The 21,500-nt window shown below is 40.3% G+C and overlaps 1 protein-coding gene across 13 annotated transcripts in view; it reads left to right on the top strand.

Annotated features, from left to right (window-relative positions):
* Positions 1-21,500, top strand: part of ZNF521 (zinc finger protein 521) — a 422,310-nt gene that overhangs the window by 320,323 nt on the left and 80,487 nt on the right. For 11 of the 13 annotated variants that reach the window (XM_061597293.1, XM_061597339.1, XM_061597412.1 and 8 more), the window contains one exon: positions 21,173-21,238. The exons of 1 other annotated variant lie outside the window; for it this stretch is intronic. In XM_061597293.1, the coding sequence (XP_061453277.1) occupies positions 21,173-21,238 (66 nt within the window). Of the gene's footprint in view, positions 1-742; positions 873-21,172; positions 21,239-21,500 lie in introns of those variants that run through there. One more of the 13 variants, XM_061597366.1, reaches the window with a different exon arrangement.

Here is a 21,500-nt window from a genome sequence, read left to right as displayed (position 1 = left end):
AGTCTTCTCTTCTCCAGGCTAAACATGCCCAGTTCTTTCAGTCTTTCCTCATGGGGCTTGGTTTCCAGTCCCCTGATCATCCTTGTTGCCCTCCTCTGAACCTGTTGCAGTTTGTCTGCATCCTTCTTGAAGTGTGGAGACCAGAACTGAATGCAGTACTCAAGATGAAGCCTAACCAATGCTGAATAGAAGGGAACTAATACTTTATGTGATTTGGAAACTATACTTCTGTTAATGCAGCCTAAAATAGCATTTGCCTTTTTTGCAGCCGCATCGCACTGTTGGCTCATATTCAGCTTGTGGTCAACAACAATTCCAACATCCTTCTCACATGTCTTATTGCTGAGCCAAGCATATAGTGACAGGGTTCAACTTGCCTAATCATTGTGAGATGGCCATGGATGGTATGCTTGTTTTCCTCTCCATTAAACTTTTCTCCAGCACTCTGAAGCCTCCCTAACTGCCTGCACTTTCTGATATGAAAACCCCATGGAAGGAGTTCATGGCACATGTTCCCTTCAACTTGAAGCATGGGGAGTCATAGAGGATGGCTATGAAGCTTTTATGGATGGTGCAGCTGTAGATTTTGTTTTTAAAGAAAGCCTTTCCTTTTATCATTTTCCCCCAATAAAATCCTTTCTACACTAATTTTTTGTTTAAACTAAAAGGACTTGAGTTTTTTAAAAAATAAATAACTGTCAGGCGCACAACAGATAGTCTCTCCACCTTTCCATTCTTATAGGAAATCCCAGCTCAGGAGGTTTTAAGAAGTTCAGGCACCCAGGAAGGCTGAAGAGTGCAGACCACCAAAGAGATTATTTGTAGAATGAAAGTACGGATATTCACAAACATCACTTAGCCACCTTGAAAGTAAGGTATGTGTAATACAAACCTCACACCCCATCCATGAGAATTTCACTGAAATTTTCCCTCCCCTTTTATAATTTTTGGATGCAATTTCTCATCTTATTAATTGATGAAGAATGGTCAGAAAAACAACAGGAGAAATATTCAGCATAGTATTAGTTTCCATCCACTGAAGGCCAAGGACAGACAGACGTGATACCCTGGCTTCAAGTCAGCCTAGTTTACAGACTTGATTACATGTTATTGTAGCAGATCTCAGACATCATACAACAGGGCCTTCTGATTTCATGTCCCATCAAAACATCTGCATTCAAGAGATGGTTCATCTAACCACCTGGAGGTTGAGCAGCAACAGTTTTTTGTTACTTCATGAATGTTCTTTCTACTTTGCTGGTCTCCAGTAAAGCTTCCATTAATGGTGTCTACAGCTTCACTAAAGAGTCTTAATTGCCCAGTTTCAGGAATGGAGTAAGGTTCCACTAGCTGCTCTAGAAGCTTTAGAATTCTTGCAGTGATGCTGCAAAAAGAGCATCAGTACCATGAGATATTAAATGCCCACTTTTGACGTCTGTCCTGAAGAAAGAGTCAGTCTCTGCCTATCTGGTACTACATGAAAGTACTTTTATCCATGTTTAAAACAACTTATTGATGGAGTTGTTGTCCTATTGATGGATGGCCTTTGTGTAATCGCACCTTAAACATAGACTAATAAGTTGAACCAATTTTTCACAATTTGGCAATATAAAAGCAAGAGGTGATACATAACCAGGTTTTGACTATTGTGATTATGAAGGATTTGTTCCCTGATACTAGCTAGCATTCAGGAGTACCCTGAGTAATTGCAGGGTTGTTTACTTAGATTTAAGGTGAACTAAAAAGATGGAACTAAAGAGTGGTTTAACTCTATGTAGGTGATGTGACTTTTGAAGGATCAAGACTCTACTTGTTGCCCTGCTGAATAGCTGTGCTACAGCACCCTCATAAGGTCAGCTGAAATTGACTTGTTTTGATGCTACAATGGACATTACAGTGGACTGTAAGTCCCATTCACTTTGGTGGGCCTCATTCATTTGTGAATAGCTGCTAAAATCTGTAGCCCCACGTTTGTTTGTTTGTTTTTTACTTTTTAGAACAGAGCTAGAAACAGTGGTCAGAGACAGGTGTGAATGCTCAGCATTGTGGAGATCTGTCTGAGAAAAGATAAATATAAGGCATTTTTTCATTTATTTATCCCAAATCTTTCTGTTCCCGAGGAATGAAAAATAAAATAGTGGTGAAAGAGGAGGAGGAAGAAAGGAGACTGGCAGCAACAATAATTCAGCTCTCCTCCATTTCTGACAGTATTAAGCTTGAAAAAAATTAATGCAGGACTCTTTTTTTAATGTGAATAACATTGTACAGTGTTAACCATCAGAACTCAAAAACAATTAAAATGCCTTTTTTATTTTTTGTGTTTACCCTTCAGTATACTGTTTACCTTATCCCTATAGGGAAAGCTAGCATTGCATCCTTTTTAGAAACTGATCTGAGTTCGTTCTATATCTCCAGGTCTTGGTCTGGCCAGTGATGAAGTGGGCATGTCAGCCTGAGGTTAGAAAAGCTGTATGGGGAGCTGTTGGACTCATTTTCTCTCTCGCTCTGCCTGTCTCTTGCTTTTTTCTCTCCCAAACTGTTTTCTCTCTCCCTTTTTTCAGCTGAAATTATCTCCCCCTTCTCCCCCCTCCCATCTAAATTTACTTCACAGCAGATTGTCTTGTAGTAAATCACCAAAAACCCAAATAGCACTAAAGCATTCTGATACAACATTAGCATTTGCTTAACAAGCACAAGATAAACATTAAACAAAGAACTGCATTTCTTTATTAGAGGCTGCAAGATACATAATCCATGAGCACAAGAAACATGGGACCCAGTGGATATGCAGATGTGTGTTATTTCATTGGCGCTGGGCGGCCTTGTTAGAAAAGGTTTTCATCTGAAGGCTTGGGGGTGGATAGTTGACTGTCCCTGGTGGGGCTGTAACTAGATAAAGAGACTGTTGCAAGCTAGGCTGGGCTCCCTGGTGGATGTGCTGATTGGGCAGCCTGAGGAAAACTTGGGAAGCATCAGGAAGTGAACTCAATCACCTTGGGGATGATAGGGTAGAACCAGATGAAGGCATTTGACTTCTTTTGTAACTCCCACTAAGGACAGATTGCCAGTGTGATCCAACCTCTATAACTGCAAATCAGACCCTTTCCCCTATGCCGATTTCATTAGAATGGCCAGCATGGTGCAGAGAGAGAGGGAGAGAGCGAAGGGAAAAAAGGTTAGACACAGTAATTTTACAGGCAGGCGGGTACAAAAAATCTGCATAATTAAGCAGTCAAGGCTGCTAATAGGGGAGTTTATATGCTCTGGGACCAGGCAAGGGCAGTGCATATGGATATAGCACTGGATATTAAATCTACGGCATGCAGACTTACTTTGGGGCCCTTAGAGAAAAGGCTAATTATAGAGAGAGGAATTGTGTTTACTGGTCTGTCTTGGGCAAAGATGTTGAAAGAAGTGCAACCACGTTTTGCAGCTAAACATGAGCATTCTGCTAATAGAGATATCAGAACAGTGCTTGTAGGTTGCCTTGTGCCTAATTATATGAAATATGAGATTCTAAGTCACCCACCCTTACAGTTAAATAAAAAAGATAAACTACCCACACACACAAGCAAAGGTGCACCCACATGTGCAGTATATATACCCACAAATAATACATGCCGAAAGTAAAATTATTAAAACAGTTGCAATTTAATCTGAGCCCAACTCTTTTATCAATCAAGTACACTTAGTAAATTATTCTAGTTTAACTACTCCTGCTTTTTAAAAAGTCATTGCTTCTAGGTATAAAAATGAACCATGTGAAAGGAAACTATAGTAGTTAAGGCTCCTACAATATTCAGTAGAGGTATGTTTATGTAACAAGATGGACATTAACCTTTCAAAATGCAAATCAAAGGTAGGGAGACAAGTCCCCAGAGCCTTTAGACAAGGGCCTATATTGACAGTGCAGTGTGCTCTAAAAGGTGATTGTTCATTTTTTTAAACAGCTGTGGTTGTTGTTTTTTAAAGTCCACGAGATCAGCCCTCTCTATTCTTCACCTCCAAGCTGGAGCCAAGTAGTGACCCAAGTATAACTATGCTGTTGATATCCTCATGGCTGTAAGGGTGATGTCACACCTCTTGCTTTATTGAGATTCAACTTACCTCAAAACACCTTTCCCCTATTTCTGGCTCCAAATTGGAGTCAGAGGTGCAGGCAGGGACCATTATTCATGGATCTATATTTGAGAGAGATGTGCAGCTGGGTGTTCTTAATTCCATTTTCACTTCACCAGACTCCAAACATTAAACTGTATTTTAAATACTAGGGAGTTTCAAACATGGTTTGTCTCTTCAATGAGGCCCAAAGGAGTGACAGACTGCTGGGGTTAAAATTAGTTTTATATAATATTTGTATTCTGTCATTCCTCTAAGAAGCTTAGAGCAATGTTTACTTCACAACAACCCCATGAGGTAGGTTAGGTTGAGAGACAGTGGCTTGTGAAGGCCAAGGGAGCTGCATGGCTTTACTTGAAATTGAAATTTGAACCTGGGACTCCTGTGTCCCAAGTCCACTACACTGGCCCCAAATGTTCAATCATACGCTCTTAGCAGCCACCACACAAGAGAATTAACGTGCTCCATGGACAGCATTTCTGAAGTAATACCTATTAGTTTCAGTGCAATTTATTTCCAAGTAAGTGTGCTTAGGGTCACAATCCAGGCTTCTAGTCAGATCAGTAGGTTGTTTTTGAAATAAGACGTGATTTATATAGATCTATTTAAAAACCTTCTTCACAATTAAATGTGAAATTAAATAATATATTGAAGATGGAGGAACGGTCCAAAGCAGGAACATTCACCACTGCCCACCCCTGTGTAATATGTGTGTTTGAACAACAGAGATTATATATGTAAAATACCAATTTCAGTCAGCAAATAACCTTGGAAAGGAGTCTTCAGTCTCCATCTATCTTTTCTGTCTTCTGATTGTGTTAGTATTCCTGGGATACTCAACAGAGTGCCTTCCAGATGTTGTTGGACTCCAACTCCCATCAGCCCTATCTGACATGGTCAATGATCAGAGGTGATGGTGGGAACTGTAGTCCAGCAACATCTGAAGGACACCATATTGGCTTTTTCTGCCTTATTCCCTCCCCCAAGGCATTATAGATGCTTTCCCCCTAACTCTTGAAGACAAAACATTTACTTAAGTATTTAAAACTGAAATATTCTGTTATTTTTAGAAGTTCTGTATAGATGCATACTCAATATCACTCAGTAGAATTTGTCACTATGAACATAAGGAGCCTTGTTGGATCAGGCCAATAGTCCATTTAGTCCAGCATCCTCACAGAAACAAACCAGATGCCTTTGGGAAGCTCACAAGCATGATTTGAAAGCAGTATTTATAATCAGGATAGTAGAAAGGTCGGTTCCCCCTCAAAATTCCATTACATGCTTAACAAGCAAATTAGGGATTGCATAAGTGGAACCATCGGTTGTTTGAGTTCTTCCAAATTAATACAGCATCTGAAGGTGTGATCATATGTGATGTATGGATATGCCTTTTATTTTTCTGAGCATTGCACTTATTTTTCAAGAGGATCAAGGTTAAGCCTGCATGTGTTTGGTATGCCTGTCCAGTTGTTCATGTAGTCTGGATCTATAGGAATCGAGCAGATCTGTTTCACCTGCACTGCACAGCTCTGCACTGGGGGTCACATGGTGTTTAAATAAAAAAATTAATCCAAAAACATGCAGTAGCTTGCATTTTACTGCCAGAGTGAAACTTCACCATCCTACCAAGGGAGCTTTTTGTAATGTTTGTAATGTGCTGCTTTCGTGATTTAGCAAAGAAAAATGTCACTGCTGGGCTTTATTTTTAACAGACTTTTTAAACATCAATTAATGCAAGCAAATGTAGTGGAGGGTTTTTATCTTGTTATTTATATGGGTATGTGTGAGAGAAAGGGAAGAGAGCAAGCAGCTAGGGAGAGGAAGGTTATTTTATTTTTAACTCCAAACAATTGAAGAACAGAGAGGAAGCGTTTGAAAGGCACAAATGGCAGTCAGGTGCCAAATGTCCACTGAAAGGCAAGAGGGATTTAGGTCTTTAACTTTCCTCCTTGCCTCCAACTATGTCATATATACTGTGTTTTTCTTTTTTTAACATTTTCTAGAGCAATGGTTCTCAGCTTTTATGAGTACTGGACCCCCTTTGTAAGCTCAAAAAATTTCATGACCCCCACACTCACTAATTGTAATTTTAGTCTCTATTGAAAAATTGGTGCATGGCAAAATTACATCTCCAAATACCCCTTTCCATAAAAAGCTCCCTACAAACAGGGAGGTGTTGCTTTCTTTTCTTAATGGAAAGGTCCAGTCAAATTAGTATCCTTCCCCCATAGTCTGAAGATGTACTGTCCTGTCTCCCAACACCAGTGGGTTATAGTGTTGGACTAAGATCCAGGTTCAAATCCCCACCCAGCCATGAAGCCTACTAGGTGACCTTGGACCAGACACAGTCTCTCACTCTGACCTATCTCACAGGGTTGGCGTAAGGATAAAATGGAAAAGGGAGGGACCATGTGCACCATCTTGAGCAACTTGGAGGAGTTGGGATATAAATGCAATAATAATAAAATAAATACATACATACATTTCAGCTGCAGTGTGTGGACCCCAGCCTCAGCCAACCTGCTGAGCATTATAATAATAACAACAACAACAACAACAATAATAATATATAGTAATATAATAATAATAAAAGAAGCAGCAATGTGGTAGTGATGGAGATGCTAGACTGTAAAGACAAGGGTGGATAGATTGAGGAGGGGGGTTATAGCCTTACGGCCTTGGGATGATCATCAGAACTGATGACTTGGTTAGCATGCACTTGGGGAATAAGAGTGGAGCAGAAGACAGATTAGCACATGCACACACACAAACACCCTCCTGCAAGCATCTACAGGCATGCATGCATTTGGACACATGGGAGGGTGAAAGCCCTCAATTGCTGCAGCATCTTGGAGAGAGAGTTTGGGGAGGCAGAGTGTAGGTGGAAGGAAGGGGGAACGCTGGGACACACAGCCTCAGAGATGGGGAGCAAGCAAGTCCTGAGCTTCCTCACTGCTCCTTGGGCAAGATCTGAGTGGCTTCGCAAATAAGAATAAAAAGAGGTGGCAGCGAAGCAGGAGCCAAGAAAGGCAGGCAGGCTGGCTGCCAGGAAGGAAGGGAGAAAGCAGCCTTTCCTTGCAGCCTTGCCTCTTTTTGCTTCATGAAAAGCCCTCTCATTCTGAGTAAGGGCATCATCAGATGTGGCAATGTGAGGAGACAGGAGTCGGTGATAGTAATCCCCTCTTCTTCCTAGTAGCTCCACCCTCAGCCTCCTTTGGCATCTGCCACATGTTTTATAGGCAGATGCCTGCCCTCGGCACTCCTGAAAGATGCTCTGGAGCTTCAGCAAAAGTCCTCTCCTCTCATCTGAAGCAAGGGGAAGGTGTCGTTTGCAGCGGCAGTGGGGAGCAGACAGCGTCCAGGAAGTGAAAACCTCTTTTAAAAGTTAATAAATAATTCATTTCTTTACTGTTCGTGGCCCCCTCTGGATTACTTTGCAGCCCCCCTGGGAGTCATGGCCCCCAAGTTGGGAACAACTATTCTAGAGTACATTTTGAGCTATAGAAGGTATAGGCAAAGCTGGCAGATTCAATTATCACTGAAGGACCACGCAATTAAAACAGTTAATGAAAATAAATATTTTGACAAGGGGGCCAAGAATACATTTTTTAAAAAAGAAAATGGCATTCCCCACCCCAGCTCAAAACAAGTGAAAAAATACCTATGTATATTTAGCACAGTATTAGGCATACTTGCAATCCCACCTATCAAATATAGGCAGAAGTCCGTGTAGATTATTTCAGGTGCTCCTGTCTCAACCTCTACTGTATAAGGGATTACTTCTACTATGTTTTTGCTTTTCGTGCTCCTGATCTGGCTTTCGATTAAATTCGGCATATTGTGGTCTGGTTTACACATTACCTGACCTTGCAGGCAGTCTACCTGTGAGACTTGAGCCTTAGATTCACTCACTGCACTTCATGTCCCTTCCATTCATTGAAGCCAGAAGCAGGCTTGTGGCTGAGGGGTGGCGCTGCGCCTCCTAATTTCCCTCCTACTTTTTTGTGGGGGTGCAACAAACTGTTAGGCTGGCTACGGGTTTGGCTAGAAGGCAACAAGCACACCTGGTAATCTGTGTTTGTGTGATCCTGTAAGACAGGGCCTGCATTAAAATAAATAAGGAATGTCCCCACTTCAGTCAGTCTTGTCACCTATGGTGAATGGAATAGGGGAGAAAGGGAGGGAAAGAGGGAGGGAGTATTGTGTCATGGAGCAAACACTCTTCAGAGCAATGCTGTCCATCATATCCATATTGCATAGAATTAACTCTTTTTCAAGATCGTATATAACAACCTTTACCGATTGCAACAGGCTTAATCGGCAGTGAAGCAAGTAATACCACCCTCTTGCTGCCTTCATTTCCTTTTTGACTTCTGAAGTATCCTTGCTTTTTCAAGGTGGTCTCACCATGCCTCATGCCATTGCCCAGTAGTAAATCCCTATGCACATCTCTTTCAGCTTTTTAAAGTCTTGACTTGCTTCTTGTATAAAGAAAAAGAGGGGGCAAAGAAATGAAATCTGCCTACTTTGCATCAGCGTATTTGCTTTCCCTCTCTGTTTGTAAAAAGTCTGACAAGTAAGCATAGCATGACTAGCACTGTCAGGTAGTACATAAACTTGCTAGCTTCAAGATTTCAGAGGGAGACGTTTAGGCAGGTTTATAGCAATGTGGTCAGTAGTGAACTAAATGAACCAATGATCTGACAGCTTCATTTATATTATATCATTCACTAATATGCCTTGCGGTTTAAGAATGTACTTATAGCCCACTGATATTTCTACCAAACTTTAAAAAGCAGGGAAATTGGGCAGCTCTAGTGAATGCACCAGGGGAGCAGGAGACCTGACCTCCTCTCTGAGATATTTGACTGCCCTACAAATTTGTCAAAATGCAAACACAATTTCAATTGGTCTTTCACAGTCCAATCCACTTGCTGTGTAGCTTGGAAGAATTTGGTAACGTGCCTCTGAGCATGTTGTGAGTGGCAGCAACACCTGCAATCAGCCCAAATAACAGAAAGAAGACATGCTATGCTGATCTTGTTTTAGCAGGGAGGAAGCAACGTTATTAAGACAGTTGATATATTTCAGATGGTGACTTTAAATATGTCTGATTTACTTGCAATTTTAGTGAAGTTTCCTATAGAAAATCATTTTCTTTTGTTTCTATTTCTGTGAATATGTGAAGTACAGCAACAGTTTTCAAAATTTACACTAAAACAACAACAAAAATAATTGTGGAATAATGGCACTCCAGTGAACATCAGGCGTATCTCAGTTTGCACAAGATAAAACAGTGGGAGGTGAATAGCTTGATCATTTGCATGCTTATTGAGTTCAGTGGGATTTACTTCCCTGCAATCATGCTTAGGATAGGTGAAACTGACCACAGGGGATGGGGAGGGGAGGGGGAGGAGGCGGCAGATGGGAGCAGGCATGAGGGAAAGGGGAGGAGAAGGGCAGGTTTGATCATTTGCATGTTTATTGAGTTCAGTGGGATTTACTTCCCTGCAGTCAGGATAAGTAAAACTGATTGGGGGGAGGGAGGGAGGGATAGAGTGGGCAGGGGAGGAGGAGGAAGAGGGGAGGGCAGAGAGAAAGGAGGGTAAAGGCAGGTCTGATCATTTGCATGCTTATTGAGTTCAATGGTATTTACTCCTGTGTAATCATGCTTAAGACAGATAAAACTGACTATGCGGAGGAGGAAGGGGAGGGGGACAAAGGTAGGGGAAGGGAAGGTGTAAGTGGGAGGGGATAGGAGGGAGGAGAAGGGAGGGTGTGTTTGATAATTTGCATACTTTTTGAGTTCAGTGAGATTTATTTCTGTGCAATCATGTTTGAAAATGGAAATGGACTGCCTTCAAGTCAATCCTGACTTATGGCGACCTTATGAATAGTGTTTTCATGGTAAACCATATTCAGAGGTGGTTTTACCATTGCCTTCCTCTGAGGCTGAGAGGCAGTGACTGGCCCAAGGTCACCCAGTCAGCTTCATAGCTGTGTGCGGATTCCAACCCTGGTCGGAGGGTATGAGGAGGGGGAGGGGAGGAGATTGGGTGGGTGGGCACTGGACAGAGGGAAAGCCCCTTTCCTTTCCAAAAAGAAAACATTGTGAACAGTATCATTGCTTTTCAGCATTTCCCCCAACTTTTTATTCTACAGCAGGCGCATGTAGCCTCCCACTCAAGTTTAAACCAAAGCTGTCCCTGGCCACATCCACACTGAGACGCCCTGTTCCTCTCACAGACCTTCAATCAAAGTGGCTGACTGCTAAACCAGTCTGGCCACTGGAGCTCTGTCAATGGAATAGGAGTCTACTCTCAGCACCCTTCACAACACTATGCCCAACACTATCATTCAGTTCAATGCAAAATTTCTTAAATTAATTAAAAACCAGCCAGGCATTTTTTTAACTTTTAAACTGCAGATGATGAAGGTCAGAGTATGGGGCAAGGTCAGTAATAGGATTACAGGTACTCTGTGAACATGGCTGATTTTTAATGAAGTTCAACAGATTATGAGAACTCTGACAGAAAAAAGGGGTCTGGGTTTTTTTCTCTCTTTTTACACTTTGAACACTCTATTCTCTCTGACTGTCTTGTGTATCACCATGAAAATTCAGAGGGTTGTTAAGCAAGCGTTTCTGAATTCATGACTATAAGGTTTGTAAGGTTTTGTTTTGAAATAAGCTTATGGGAAACATCAGAATGGCATGGGGGGTATTTTCAATTTAACATTGCGGAATGTGAAAAATCCACGCTGGCTATATAATTAGAAGCTTGTGAAATAGTGACACTACTATTCCCATTTTACAGATGAAAACTGAGGCTCAACTTACCTAATGAGTCAATTCGAAGGCATTAGTACACTGGGCAACCATAGAACTAATAACACTTTGCTTAAGTGGTCAATACAACTACAGTTTCTGAACTTTTAGGCAGCAGCTTGTATGGCCTTGTTAAAAAGCAAAGAAATTAAATATTATGGGTGAAACATTTTTATAATTCATTATAGCCTCAGAAATATTTAATAATGGACAATTTCACTTTCTCTTTTTTATTTTCTTTCTTTTTTTGGCTGAAGGAATTGTAGGATCAAACTGCTTTGATTATTGGTTTTCATTAAATGATATTATTTGGTTTACAGATGCCTCATTTGTCTTTCCACTGTCCTGGTCTTTGGCAGATGTATTTGTGTTTGAGTGCACTTTAATCAAGGATCTCCAGTCCTAATTGAGTTATGATAATCTGGGGCAAAGAACTCATTTTTGTAACCCTGTCATGATAAGCCAGTATCTTTGTGTTCTGCTTTGCTGTTAACATTGCTGTAGCAAAGGAAAAGGCATTTTGTGCTACTCTGTTTAGTGTCATATAGAATGCATGTAGGAAAGCATAAAATTAGGAGTTGTACTGTGTTCCATGGTTACAATGCTACAGCAGCACATATGCACAGAGTGATATATATAGATATAGATATAGATATGGGCCATTACATATATTAAATGCATTGGAATAGTTTACTACTAAACAATTTTCCCTGTCATTTGATCCGTCTAAAACAAGTTCTAAGTACAGGTGTATTTATATGAAAGCTAGAAAGATTTCATTTCATCATGCTCTCTGTGTGAATATGAAGCTTCGTACTACTTGGTCTTCTGTGATTATGACACAAGTGAATATTGTATTCTAAGGAATCTATTAAAGCAGCATTAGGGCACATAGGGCCTGTATACTACTCTGCCAAGACTTTTTATGGAAAAGCTCCCCCTTCCCTTTATCCTGGTGAGAGCAGGGATGCATTGGTGGGCTGTATAAGATGTGTTGGATTTACATTGAATTAAAGCATTAGCACATAGCAATAGGCAAGTGCTATTCTGAATGCTTTAGGATTTTTCTTGTCACAGTTCAACACATGAACAATGTTAATTTGTTGCATCTATGCATCTATGAAACTTACATACTGTACATTATCTACGCTAGTAGTAAACAATAGTATATGATCCTGGATCATTAATCTGCACATTGTAGATGCAAAATGGATGACCACTTGCATGCCCTTCATCATCTAATTCATCTAAGAGGCAGATTGTTTCATTCCTGATGGGTCTTGCTGATAATTTCCTCTTTCAAAAAGTAGAAGAAGGAACAAGGGGATCGGCAATCCTGGACCTGATCAGGGAAATGATGGGTAGGATCCCGTGGCTAGATAGACTAAAGAAAAAAGGAGCCCAAGAAGCGTGGGAGTTCATGAAGAACGTATTACAAAAAGCTCAATCGCAAACAATTCCAAAGAGGAAGAAAAATGGAAGACATCGGAAAAAGCCAATGTGGCTACACGGAAGACTGATGGAGGAGGTAAAAGTAAAAAAGAGCATGTATAAAGAATGGAAGGAAGGACGCATCACCAAGGAAGAGTACCGATGAGCGGCTCGGGCTTGCAGAAATAGCGTAAGGAAAGCTAAAACCCAGAATGAGCTGACGCTGGCAAGGGAAGCAAGGAACAACAAAAAGGGGGTTTTCAGATATGTTCGAAGCAAGAGAAAGACCAAGGAAACGGTGGGACTGCTGCTCAGTGAGGATGGCAAAATGTTGACAGATAACAAGGAAAAGGCAGAACTGCTCAACACCTATTTTGCCTCCGTTTTCTCCCAACAAGGGAACAGTGTGCAACCTTGCATCGGTAGCAATCTCAGGAAGGGGTCAGGATTGCAGTTCGAGATTGATAAGGAGATAGTCAGGAAATACCTAGTTAACCTAAATGAGTTCAAATCTCCAGGGCCTGATGAACTGCATCCCAGAGTATTGAAGGAACTTGCGGAAGTACTCTCGGAACCTCTTGCCATCATCTTTGAGAAATCATGGAGAACGGGAGAGGTGCCGGAGGATTGGAGACGGGCAAACATCGTCCCGCTCTTTAAAAAGGGTAAAAAAGAAGATCTGGGGAATTACAGGCCGGTCAGTCTGACTTCAATACCGGGAAAGATATTAGAACAGATAATAAAACAGTCCATTGGCAACTATCTAGATAACAAAGCTGTGATTAGTAGGAGCCAGCATGGGTTTGTCAAGAAAAAATCCTGTCAAACTAATCTCATCTCTTTTTTTTATTGTGTCACTAGCTTAGTAGATGGTGGAAATGCTGTAGATGTCATCTATCTAGATTTCAGCAAAGCGTTTGACAAAGTCCCCCACGACCTTTTGATTAGCAAACTGGTCAAATGCAGACTACATGGAAATACTGTCAGGTGGATTCACAACTGGTTGGAAAACCGTACTCAAAGAGTGGTCGTCGGTGGCTCTGCTTCGGACTGGAAGGAGGTTTCAAGTGGAGTGGCACAGGGTTCTGTCCTGGGGCCGATACTCTTCAACATTTTTATCAATAACTTAGATGATGGGGTGGAGGGAAGCCTTATGAAGTTTGCGGATGATACGAAACTGGGAGGGATAGCTAACACAATGGAAGACAGGAATAAAATCCAAAGGGACCTGGATAGACTAGAAAATTGGGCTGAAATTAATAAAATGACATTCAATAAAGACAAATGCAGGATTCTGCATTTAGGCCACAAAAACAAAATGCACGGGTACAGGATGGGAAATACCCGGCTTAGCAGTAGTGCGTGTGAGAAGGACCTTGGAATTGTAGTGGATCGCAAGTTGAACATGACCCAGCAGTGTGATGCTGCAGCAAAAAAGGCAAACGTGGTTTTGGGATGCATAAACAGAGCTATAGTTTCCAGGTCGAGGGAAGTAATAGTCCCACTATATTCTGCATTAGTCAGGCCTCATCTGGAATACTGCGTTCAGTTCTGGGCGCCTCATTTTAAGAAAGATATAGAGAAGTTAGAGCGGGTTCAGAAGAGGGCGACGAGAATGATAACCGGTATGGAGAACAAATCTTATGAGGAAAGGTTGGAGGAACTTGGCATGTTCAGTCTGGTGAAGAGAAGGCTGAGGGGTGACATGATTGCACTCTTTAAGTACCTGAAGGGCTGTCACATAGAGGAGGGTACAGATTTGTTCTCTGCTGCCCCAGAGGGTAGGACTAGGTCTAATGGTTTTAAGTTGCAGGAGCGTAGATTCAGATTGGACATTAGAAGGAACTTCTTGACAGTAAGGGCAGTTCGGCAATGGAACCGACTGCCTAGGGAGGTGGTGGGATCCCCTTCGCTGGATGTCTTCAAGCAGAGGCTGGACAGCTATCTGCGGGAGATGCTCTAGCTGTGGATTTCCTGCTGTGAGCAGGGGGTTGGACTCAATGGCCTACAAGGCCCCTTCCAACTCTATGATTCTATGATTCTATGATATTTCAGGGTGGAGACTTTCCCAGGAGGATCCCTCCGCCTGTGTAGCTCTGAGACGGGCTCCCGTCTTAGATGAAACTTTTTCAGCTATAAATTCAGTCAGAAGGGTCTTTTCTGACTGGGGATAATTTCTTCCGGATAAGGAAGAAACGTGAGATTTCCCACATAGCTTTGTCGTGACTGTGGGAGTCTGGAATTCGTCAGAATTATCTGCGAAAGAAAGGCTTCCAGCTGCTCAGATGGAGCAAGGATTTCTATGCTAGCTCAGCTGAATAAGTGACCTGTTTTTTTTCTTTAAAGAACAACGGACTAGCATGCAAACATCCTCCTGTCTATGCTTATCATTTTCTTATCTATACAGCTAAAGAGATTTGTCAAAGTAACAGCAATTAAGATAACCTAGGTGAGTTACGACTTTCCTTCTTTACTCACGGAACTAAGGGGGAAGAAAACAAAAATAGCCTATCTTTTATTGCAAAAAGCTGATATGGAAAATAGCATTTTAAAGATTACAACGGATGAGGGATTTCTGATTGGAAGAGATAAGAAAAATCTTTTTGATTTATAAGACTTTTGTGTAATATATGCATGGGACTATTTTCCCTGATCTACTTTTTTTTTTGACGAATCTGCTCATTCTCTCTGCTACTAGTTATTTGGACGCTGTGAACTAAAGCTGTTTTTGCACTTCTGGGCATATAAGAGATAAGGACTGTCTAGCGTGTGACATCAGTTGGTTGGAAAGATTAACTCCTTTGTAACTGGATAAAGAAATAAACTGCTCTTTGCTTGGGACATTGAAAATTGAAGGAGTTTTGTTCCTTTGGCTTTAAGAATGACAGTTAAGAAGATTATGGATGTACAAGAAGGGACTTTATCTTTAGACATGTTTCAGAAAATAATGAATGAGATTAAGTCAATAAAACAAGAACTGAGAAATAATAGACAAGCGTGGAAAATTGAATTTGACGAAATGAGACAGGAGCTGAAAGAAATTCAGGATTCAGCAAGGTTCAAACTTTGGAGATTGGATTAAATATGGACATGAAAAAAGATTTGGATTTCCTGGCTCTGACGGATCCTGGATACAAATATTATAGTTTGGAATTCAGCGCTGTCCCTGAATGAATTGAAGAGACTGGAGATAAAGATATTATCGGTTCAAAAAAATTCCTGGACTGGAAGGATTTGATGGAATTTGAAATGGAGAAAGTTAACAGAATTAATCCCTGTTTTGTGTCAATGGAAAAATCTTCAAGAGATGTACTAGTGTATCATGTGGAAAAGAGGAACAGAGATGCGGCTTTGCAGCAATACTTCAGTGATATGTTCAGAATTCATGGCAAGAAAATATCTGTGATGGAGGAAATTCCTATCAGACTTTTATTATATGACTATGACAGCAAGATTTTTGGATGCGTGGAGATGGAAGATGGAAGATGGACCTAATATGGATAAAGACAGAAGAGCGATTTGAAATTACTGGATTTAGTAGACTTGATGAGTTGGATTAATTGACATGTTTATTTAGGGGAAAAAAATTGATTGATATATATCTGAAGGATTGGAAACTTCTCTTTGACTTTTTGTGGAAGATTAAAATGATATGATGTTAATGAGATTTGAAACCAATTAAGATAACCGCTGGAGGAAGGTGATTTTATAATCTATTAAGAGATAGGTTTGTTATATATTATAGATTTATAGCTGAACTATGACAAATCGGAAGTCAATATTTTTATATATTTTTTCTCTCTTTTCTTTTTTTTATTGTATTAGTTATTGATTTGTGTGCTTTTTTTGTATTGTTTTGGTTTTGAAAATTTGAATAAAAATTAATTGAAAAAAAAAGATATTTCAGGGTGGGATAATACAAGACTTGTAGTTTGTCTTATTGCAGACAAACCACGACCAAAAACCAAAGCCAAAGCTTGAGTACAGCCTGGGTTAAGTCAACACCCTAAGCCAAACCATGTCTTCTTAGCTCACAGCAGCAGTCTTAGAGGAGGAGCAAAGTGTCTGCAATCTCTCTGGGAGGCTGCATGCTCACATGTTTGTGCTAAACATGGTTTGTCTTCAAGTTACATGAGTTTGGCTTCAAGTTGCATGAGAACTGAGCCAATATCACTTCCCTTCACTTTTCCCTTGTCTGTCTTGCTTAGAATAAAGCCTGAGTAAGGACTATTTTACTTCATATGGTCAATATTTGGCATGATTTGGGGGCAAAATGTTAGAAAGCAACTGCAGTGGTGGTAGCGGTAACAGCAGGAGTTGCGATAATAGTAGTTGTCATTGTCATACCAATTTTATGTAAAGTTTTCTCATCTTTGCATTTACCACTTGCAGGACTTAGAGTAGAATTTTCCCGTTTTACTTTCAAACTCTACCACCTCCATTCCCAGTATTAAACCTGGAGACTGTTTCTTATGATTGGGTGAGAACCATTGACACCCAAAATGCAAATGAATGAATTCCCAAAATAGAATATTATTAGCAAAGCTATATTTGTATGAAATAGGAGCTGGAAAAAAGGAAGAGAGAAGAAAAGGGAGGCAGAGGAAAGTCTCAGTTTGATCCAGGTTCAGGTTATATTGGATGAACATTCAAAGGCATTCATCTCTAGACAGAACCCTGGCAATTTACTGCAGCACCAGTGGCAATAATAAATAAATGCATTTTTTACATCCAAATAGTTCAAGCAGCAAATGACATTACCACTATATAATTAATAACAATAAGCAATTAAAGAGAACAGCAGGTTACAGTGATAAAACACTGAAACATATTAACACGAAAAAAGAAATCCTGAATGGTTTTGTGAAAAAGGAGTGCACTGGGTCACTTTATAGCTGTTTCTCTTCTGGACAAAGGATATGTATCCAACCCTCCTCACCCCTGCTGTGAAACCTTCATTCATTTCAGTGGGACCCGTGTGAGAATCCTGTGCAAGTTGTAGAGGAACAAAGACTGTACGGTAAACTGGTGGATTGTGCCAAGAATCTGTAGCTCTGAACGAAAAGGATGACATGGTGTGTAACTAATATAAGATGATGAATACCATCATTCCCAAAACCATATACTATGCTGAATGAAGGCAGGGCTTAAGAGCACCACAGCTAATGTGTCACTGTAAATTCATAGTTTGCTAAGGTTAGACCAATAGAGACCTTACATGTTTGCATTTGAATGTGGGAGGCTTTTTATTTTTAGCCCAGTGGATTGTATTATCGGTCTGTCTTTAGCTAACATGAAAAAGAAGACATGAAAAATATTATAAATCATTCTTATAAGAAAGCAATCCATCCCCCATGGTTTTAATATGTTTTTCTTTGTTAAAACTGCTTCCCTATTATCTCTAGGGAATAGTGTTTGTATTATCCTAGGGTATAGGGCAGGGATTGCTGAACTTTTTTGGATCAGAGAGCACATTTCAAATGTTGAGAGTGTGCTGGGGGCACCAGTCACAAAATGGCTGCCATGGTGGCATGGCATAACACAAAATTAGAGAGCAGTCATAGTGAAGTATTTTCAGAGCTTGGAAAAGTTACTTTTTTAGACTACAACTCCCATCAGCCCCAGCCAGCACATGGCCACTGGATTGGCTGATGGGAGTTGTAATTCAAAAAAGTAACTTTTCCAAGCTCTGTATTTTCCATAATTGTATTTCCATACTAGAAAAGGATTGTCCTGTGGAATTCCTGCCTGCTGTAAAAGACACAAGAATCCCGTTTCCCCCCTAAACCAAAGCCTAGGCTGCCATCCTGTACCCACTTACCTAGAAGTAAGTCCCATTAAACACAAAGAGATGTCTGAGTAGACATGTATAACATTGTACTGTATGCTACCTATATAATGAATTCTTAATTATTTAGCTCCTGCAAAGCTGGAGACATCCCTAAGCCTCTTTGCAAAGTGTTTACATTTGCCTTTTGGAGGGAGGGGAATTCTTTAACATTGACCCGCACTTATTGTGTAGTAGTATTTGCAGAAAATAATTTCTAGGAACTATACGATCTCAGGCAAACCCAGCACAGGAAAGATGCATCCTGGTTGCTGGGGAAAAAGGAAGGGCAAACTATGGAGAATCAGTTAAAAATATTCTCAAAACAGTTAAAAACAATCACATTGTGTTAGTCATGATTTCAGGGTTACCATGAACAGTATCGTTCAGCCATTAAATGCCCAGGTAAACAGGAATGTTTTTAAATTCCTCCTAAAAATCAGTAATGAGGGAGACAGACACAAGCAAGGTATCTCGGGAGAGGGGGATGCAAGACACCTCTGGGGGAGTCCTCCTGTGTCTCAGCAAAAATACCAGGCAAGAATACCAGAGCTTGCTTCAGTTTCAGCCCTTTATTTAGCATCAGATTCTTGATGGTCCTCTGTCATGTTATAGATACAAAATGCACCGAATATTAGGAAAGTGCACCAATCACAAGATTTGGTTCAGAACCCAGTTCAGATCAAGGTGGGCTGTTTCATGATGCCCTGAACGGGTTCTGAACCAAATCTTGTGCTTTGGAGGCTGCTGAGTTCAGGTCAGGGTCTGAGGCTAAGTCCACTTCAGAAAAAAAATTAGGCTTTGTTTCTTTCCATTCACTATTAGAAAATAAAAAAACTGCTATAACGTTTTTTCCTTTTTGTAAGAGGTGGTTTAAATCTGCTGACCTAGTAGCCTCTCTAGCATGGATTACACCTGCCAAATTACACTCTTGCCAGTCTGGCATTTCCTCTCTGTCCGTCTGTCTGTCTGTCTGTCTGTCTCTCTCTCTCTCTCTCACACACACACACACACACACACACGTACGTTAGAGACATTAGTTTCACTTTTGGTGGACCCTTATCTGTAGCAGGTTTGTTGTCATCATTTTTATTTTAGTGTCCACATCACGGAGGCTCCACATGGCAATTAAGGGGATCCCTGCTTTAACTCAAGATACCTTGCTTTGTATGGACAAGCATGTAATCCTACCTACTTTGGTTTGGAATTCATCCAAAGCCACTTCACACCCCTACTAAATATTACCACAAGCTGTCTGCCCCAAATTCATCTCCAGACTTCTGTTATTTTCCATGATTATTTTTGTGTCTTGAGTTTTCCAGGTGTTGCACCTCAGAGTCTATTTTCAATACAATGGCCAACGCCAGAGGAAATATACTGAAACTAGGCTGCTCCTTGTTTTCTCCCAAATATTGATAAGAACTTTGAGATAGATGTAGCTTAAAAAATAGGAGAAACAGCCCTCAGTCATTGCCATTTTTGTCTGTTGTGAGCTTCCATAGAAAATGTGAGGTATAGGAGAATGAAAATGACCTTAATTACGTTGGCTTGGTTTCAAAGTATAGGGCCATTATAAACTACGTAAGTTAAATTGAGATGCAATAGAAGTTTCCCCTATTAAAACAAAAAATATGTCTAATTGATAATTAATTATGGAAACTTGGATTTCCCCTCTGTGATATAACTTGGATATTTAGTTGAAAACCACAGGCTAGCAACAGAAGAAATCTTAGTTTTAAAGCCCAGAGTTAAGCATAACCTTGAGGGAGACGTGGAAGCTTTAATTTTTGTACTTCCTATTTTTAGATAGAGTTAAATAATTTTGTATGTATGTACTTTGTACACTTCAGAATCTACTTTGCTATACACGAACTACCCTGCTTGTGTTACAACTGCTTAATTATCGTAATTTGCTTTATACTAGCTATAAACTGAAAACCATTGGATGTAGATGGCAGTATTCAAGAACCTCGTCACATATTACGTGGAGTGACATGTTTGCTGCTTCCTCTGTGGTTGCTTCCAAACTACTCTGCTAATAGCTGTGTATTTTTGTGACTAGCTCTTGTCATTTACATAACTCAAACCCAGGAGTAGGAGCATATACCACAGGTCCTGACTGTGTAATCATCAGTCTGCTGGGAAGGGGTATAAATGCCATCAGAAAGACCCACATGACCAGTCGCTAAGCAGTGGCTTAGGAGCCAGTCACAGAAAAGTCATTTCTATGTGGCTAGGATAACCTTTAAAGGGACCTGTGGCTGCATGCCACTCTGGTGACACACTTCCTTATGGAGCAGATGGCACAAGCATAGTAATAATAACTAGGTGACCTGCCCTAACCACGTGAGTGGCAGAGGTACTTCTTACCCAGAGCAACATGGGAGCAGTTGCAGAGGTGGCAACCAGGCCGTTCCTGATGAAAGGGCATAATGTTTTATCTAGTGGCGTTCTTTATGCTGTCTGAAAACTTCAGTAGGTACCACTAGTTGAAAGCATCTAATTTTTATGTCAGACAAAATGTATAGCAGAATAATAGGATAACGTAACAAAGCAACTTTTGTGTCAAGACTTTGCATATCATCATGAATGATATTAGTAATCCAATGAAAATTTCTGTATTTTAAATTTGCTAATTTATAGTATTTAGAAAGACAAATAAAGCTTCTGAGGTAGCAAGCAGTTATTTGTAGCCTGATCTGGCCACTCCCCCCCTTGTTTCTTCTGTAGGCAACTATTGAGACACTTGCCCTACATCCTGAGCAAAAAGTACTTGATGAAAGAGTTGTCTGTAATACACAGTGATCCACTGTAGTCTGGAATTCATATTGACTGACTGTCTCAGTGTTAAAAGATGTTTTCCCTGTAGACATGACTTTAGTAGAGGTAGCATTTAGTTTATGCTGCATGAAGTATCCATGAAGTATCCTCTTTCAATTTTACCAATTTGTGTTTTTTTTGTGTAGAACTCGATGGTAGATATACCAGTACTTCCACCAGTTCCAGAAGTCCCAGACGGGTGGGCAATACTAGTAGGTATTTAACATCAAACAACAGAGAAAGCTATCTCTTGAAACATGACCAACATAAAAAAAATTACACTTGACACAGCAATGTAGAATTACTTTAAAAATTAAGAGAATCAATGCTTTAAAATAGGCCAAAACCTTTTGATTTTGACTAAAGTACATTTTCCATAATATTAATGTGACTTTTATTAGTAGTACTCTAAAAAAAAACTACTTATATTATGTAGTTTTAATCACGAATTTTACTGTAATTTTATGTAATTTG

The sequence above is a fragment of the Rhineura floridana genome, chromosome 1 (assembly GCF_030035675.1).
Source record: "Rhineura floridana isolate rRhiFlo1 chromosome 1, rRhiFlo1.hap2, whole genome shotgun sequence".
NCBI lineage: Eukaryota > Metazoa > Chordata > Lepidosauria > Squamata > Rhineuridae > Rhineura > Rhineura floridana.
Note: the sequence above shows the minus strand (reverse complement) of the source record. Positions and strands in the feature narration are given on the sequence as shown.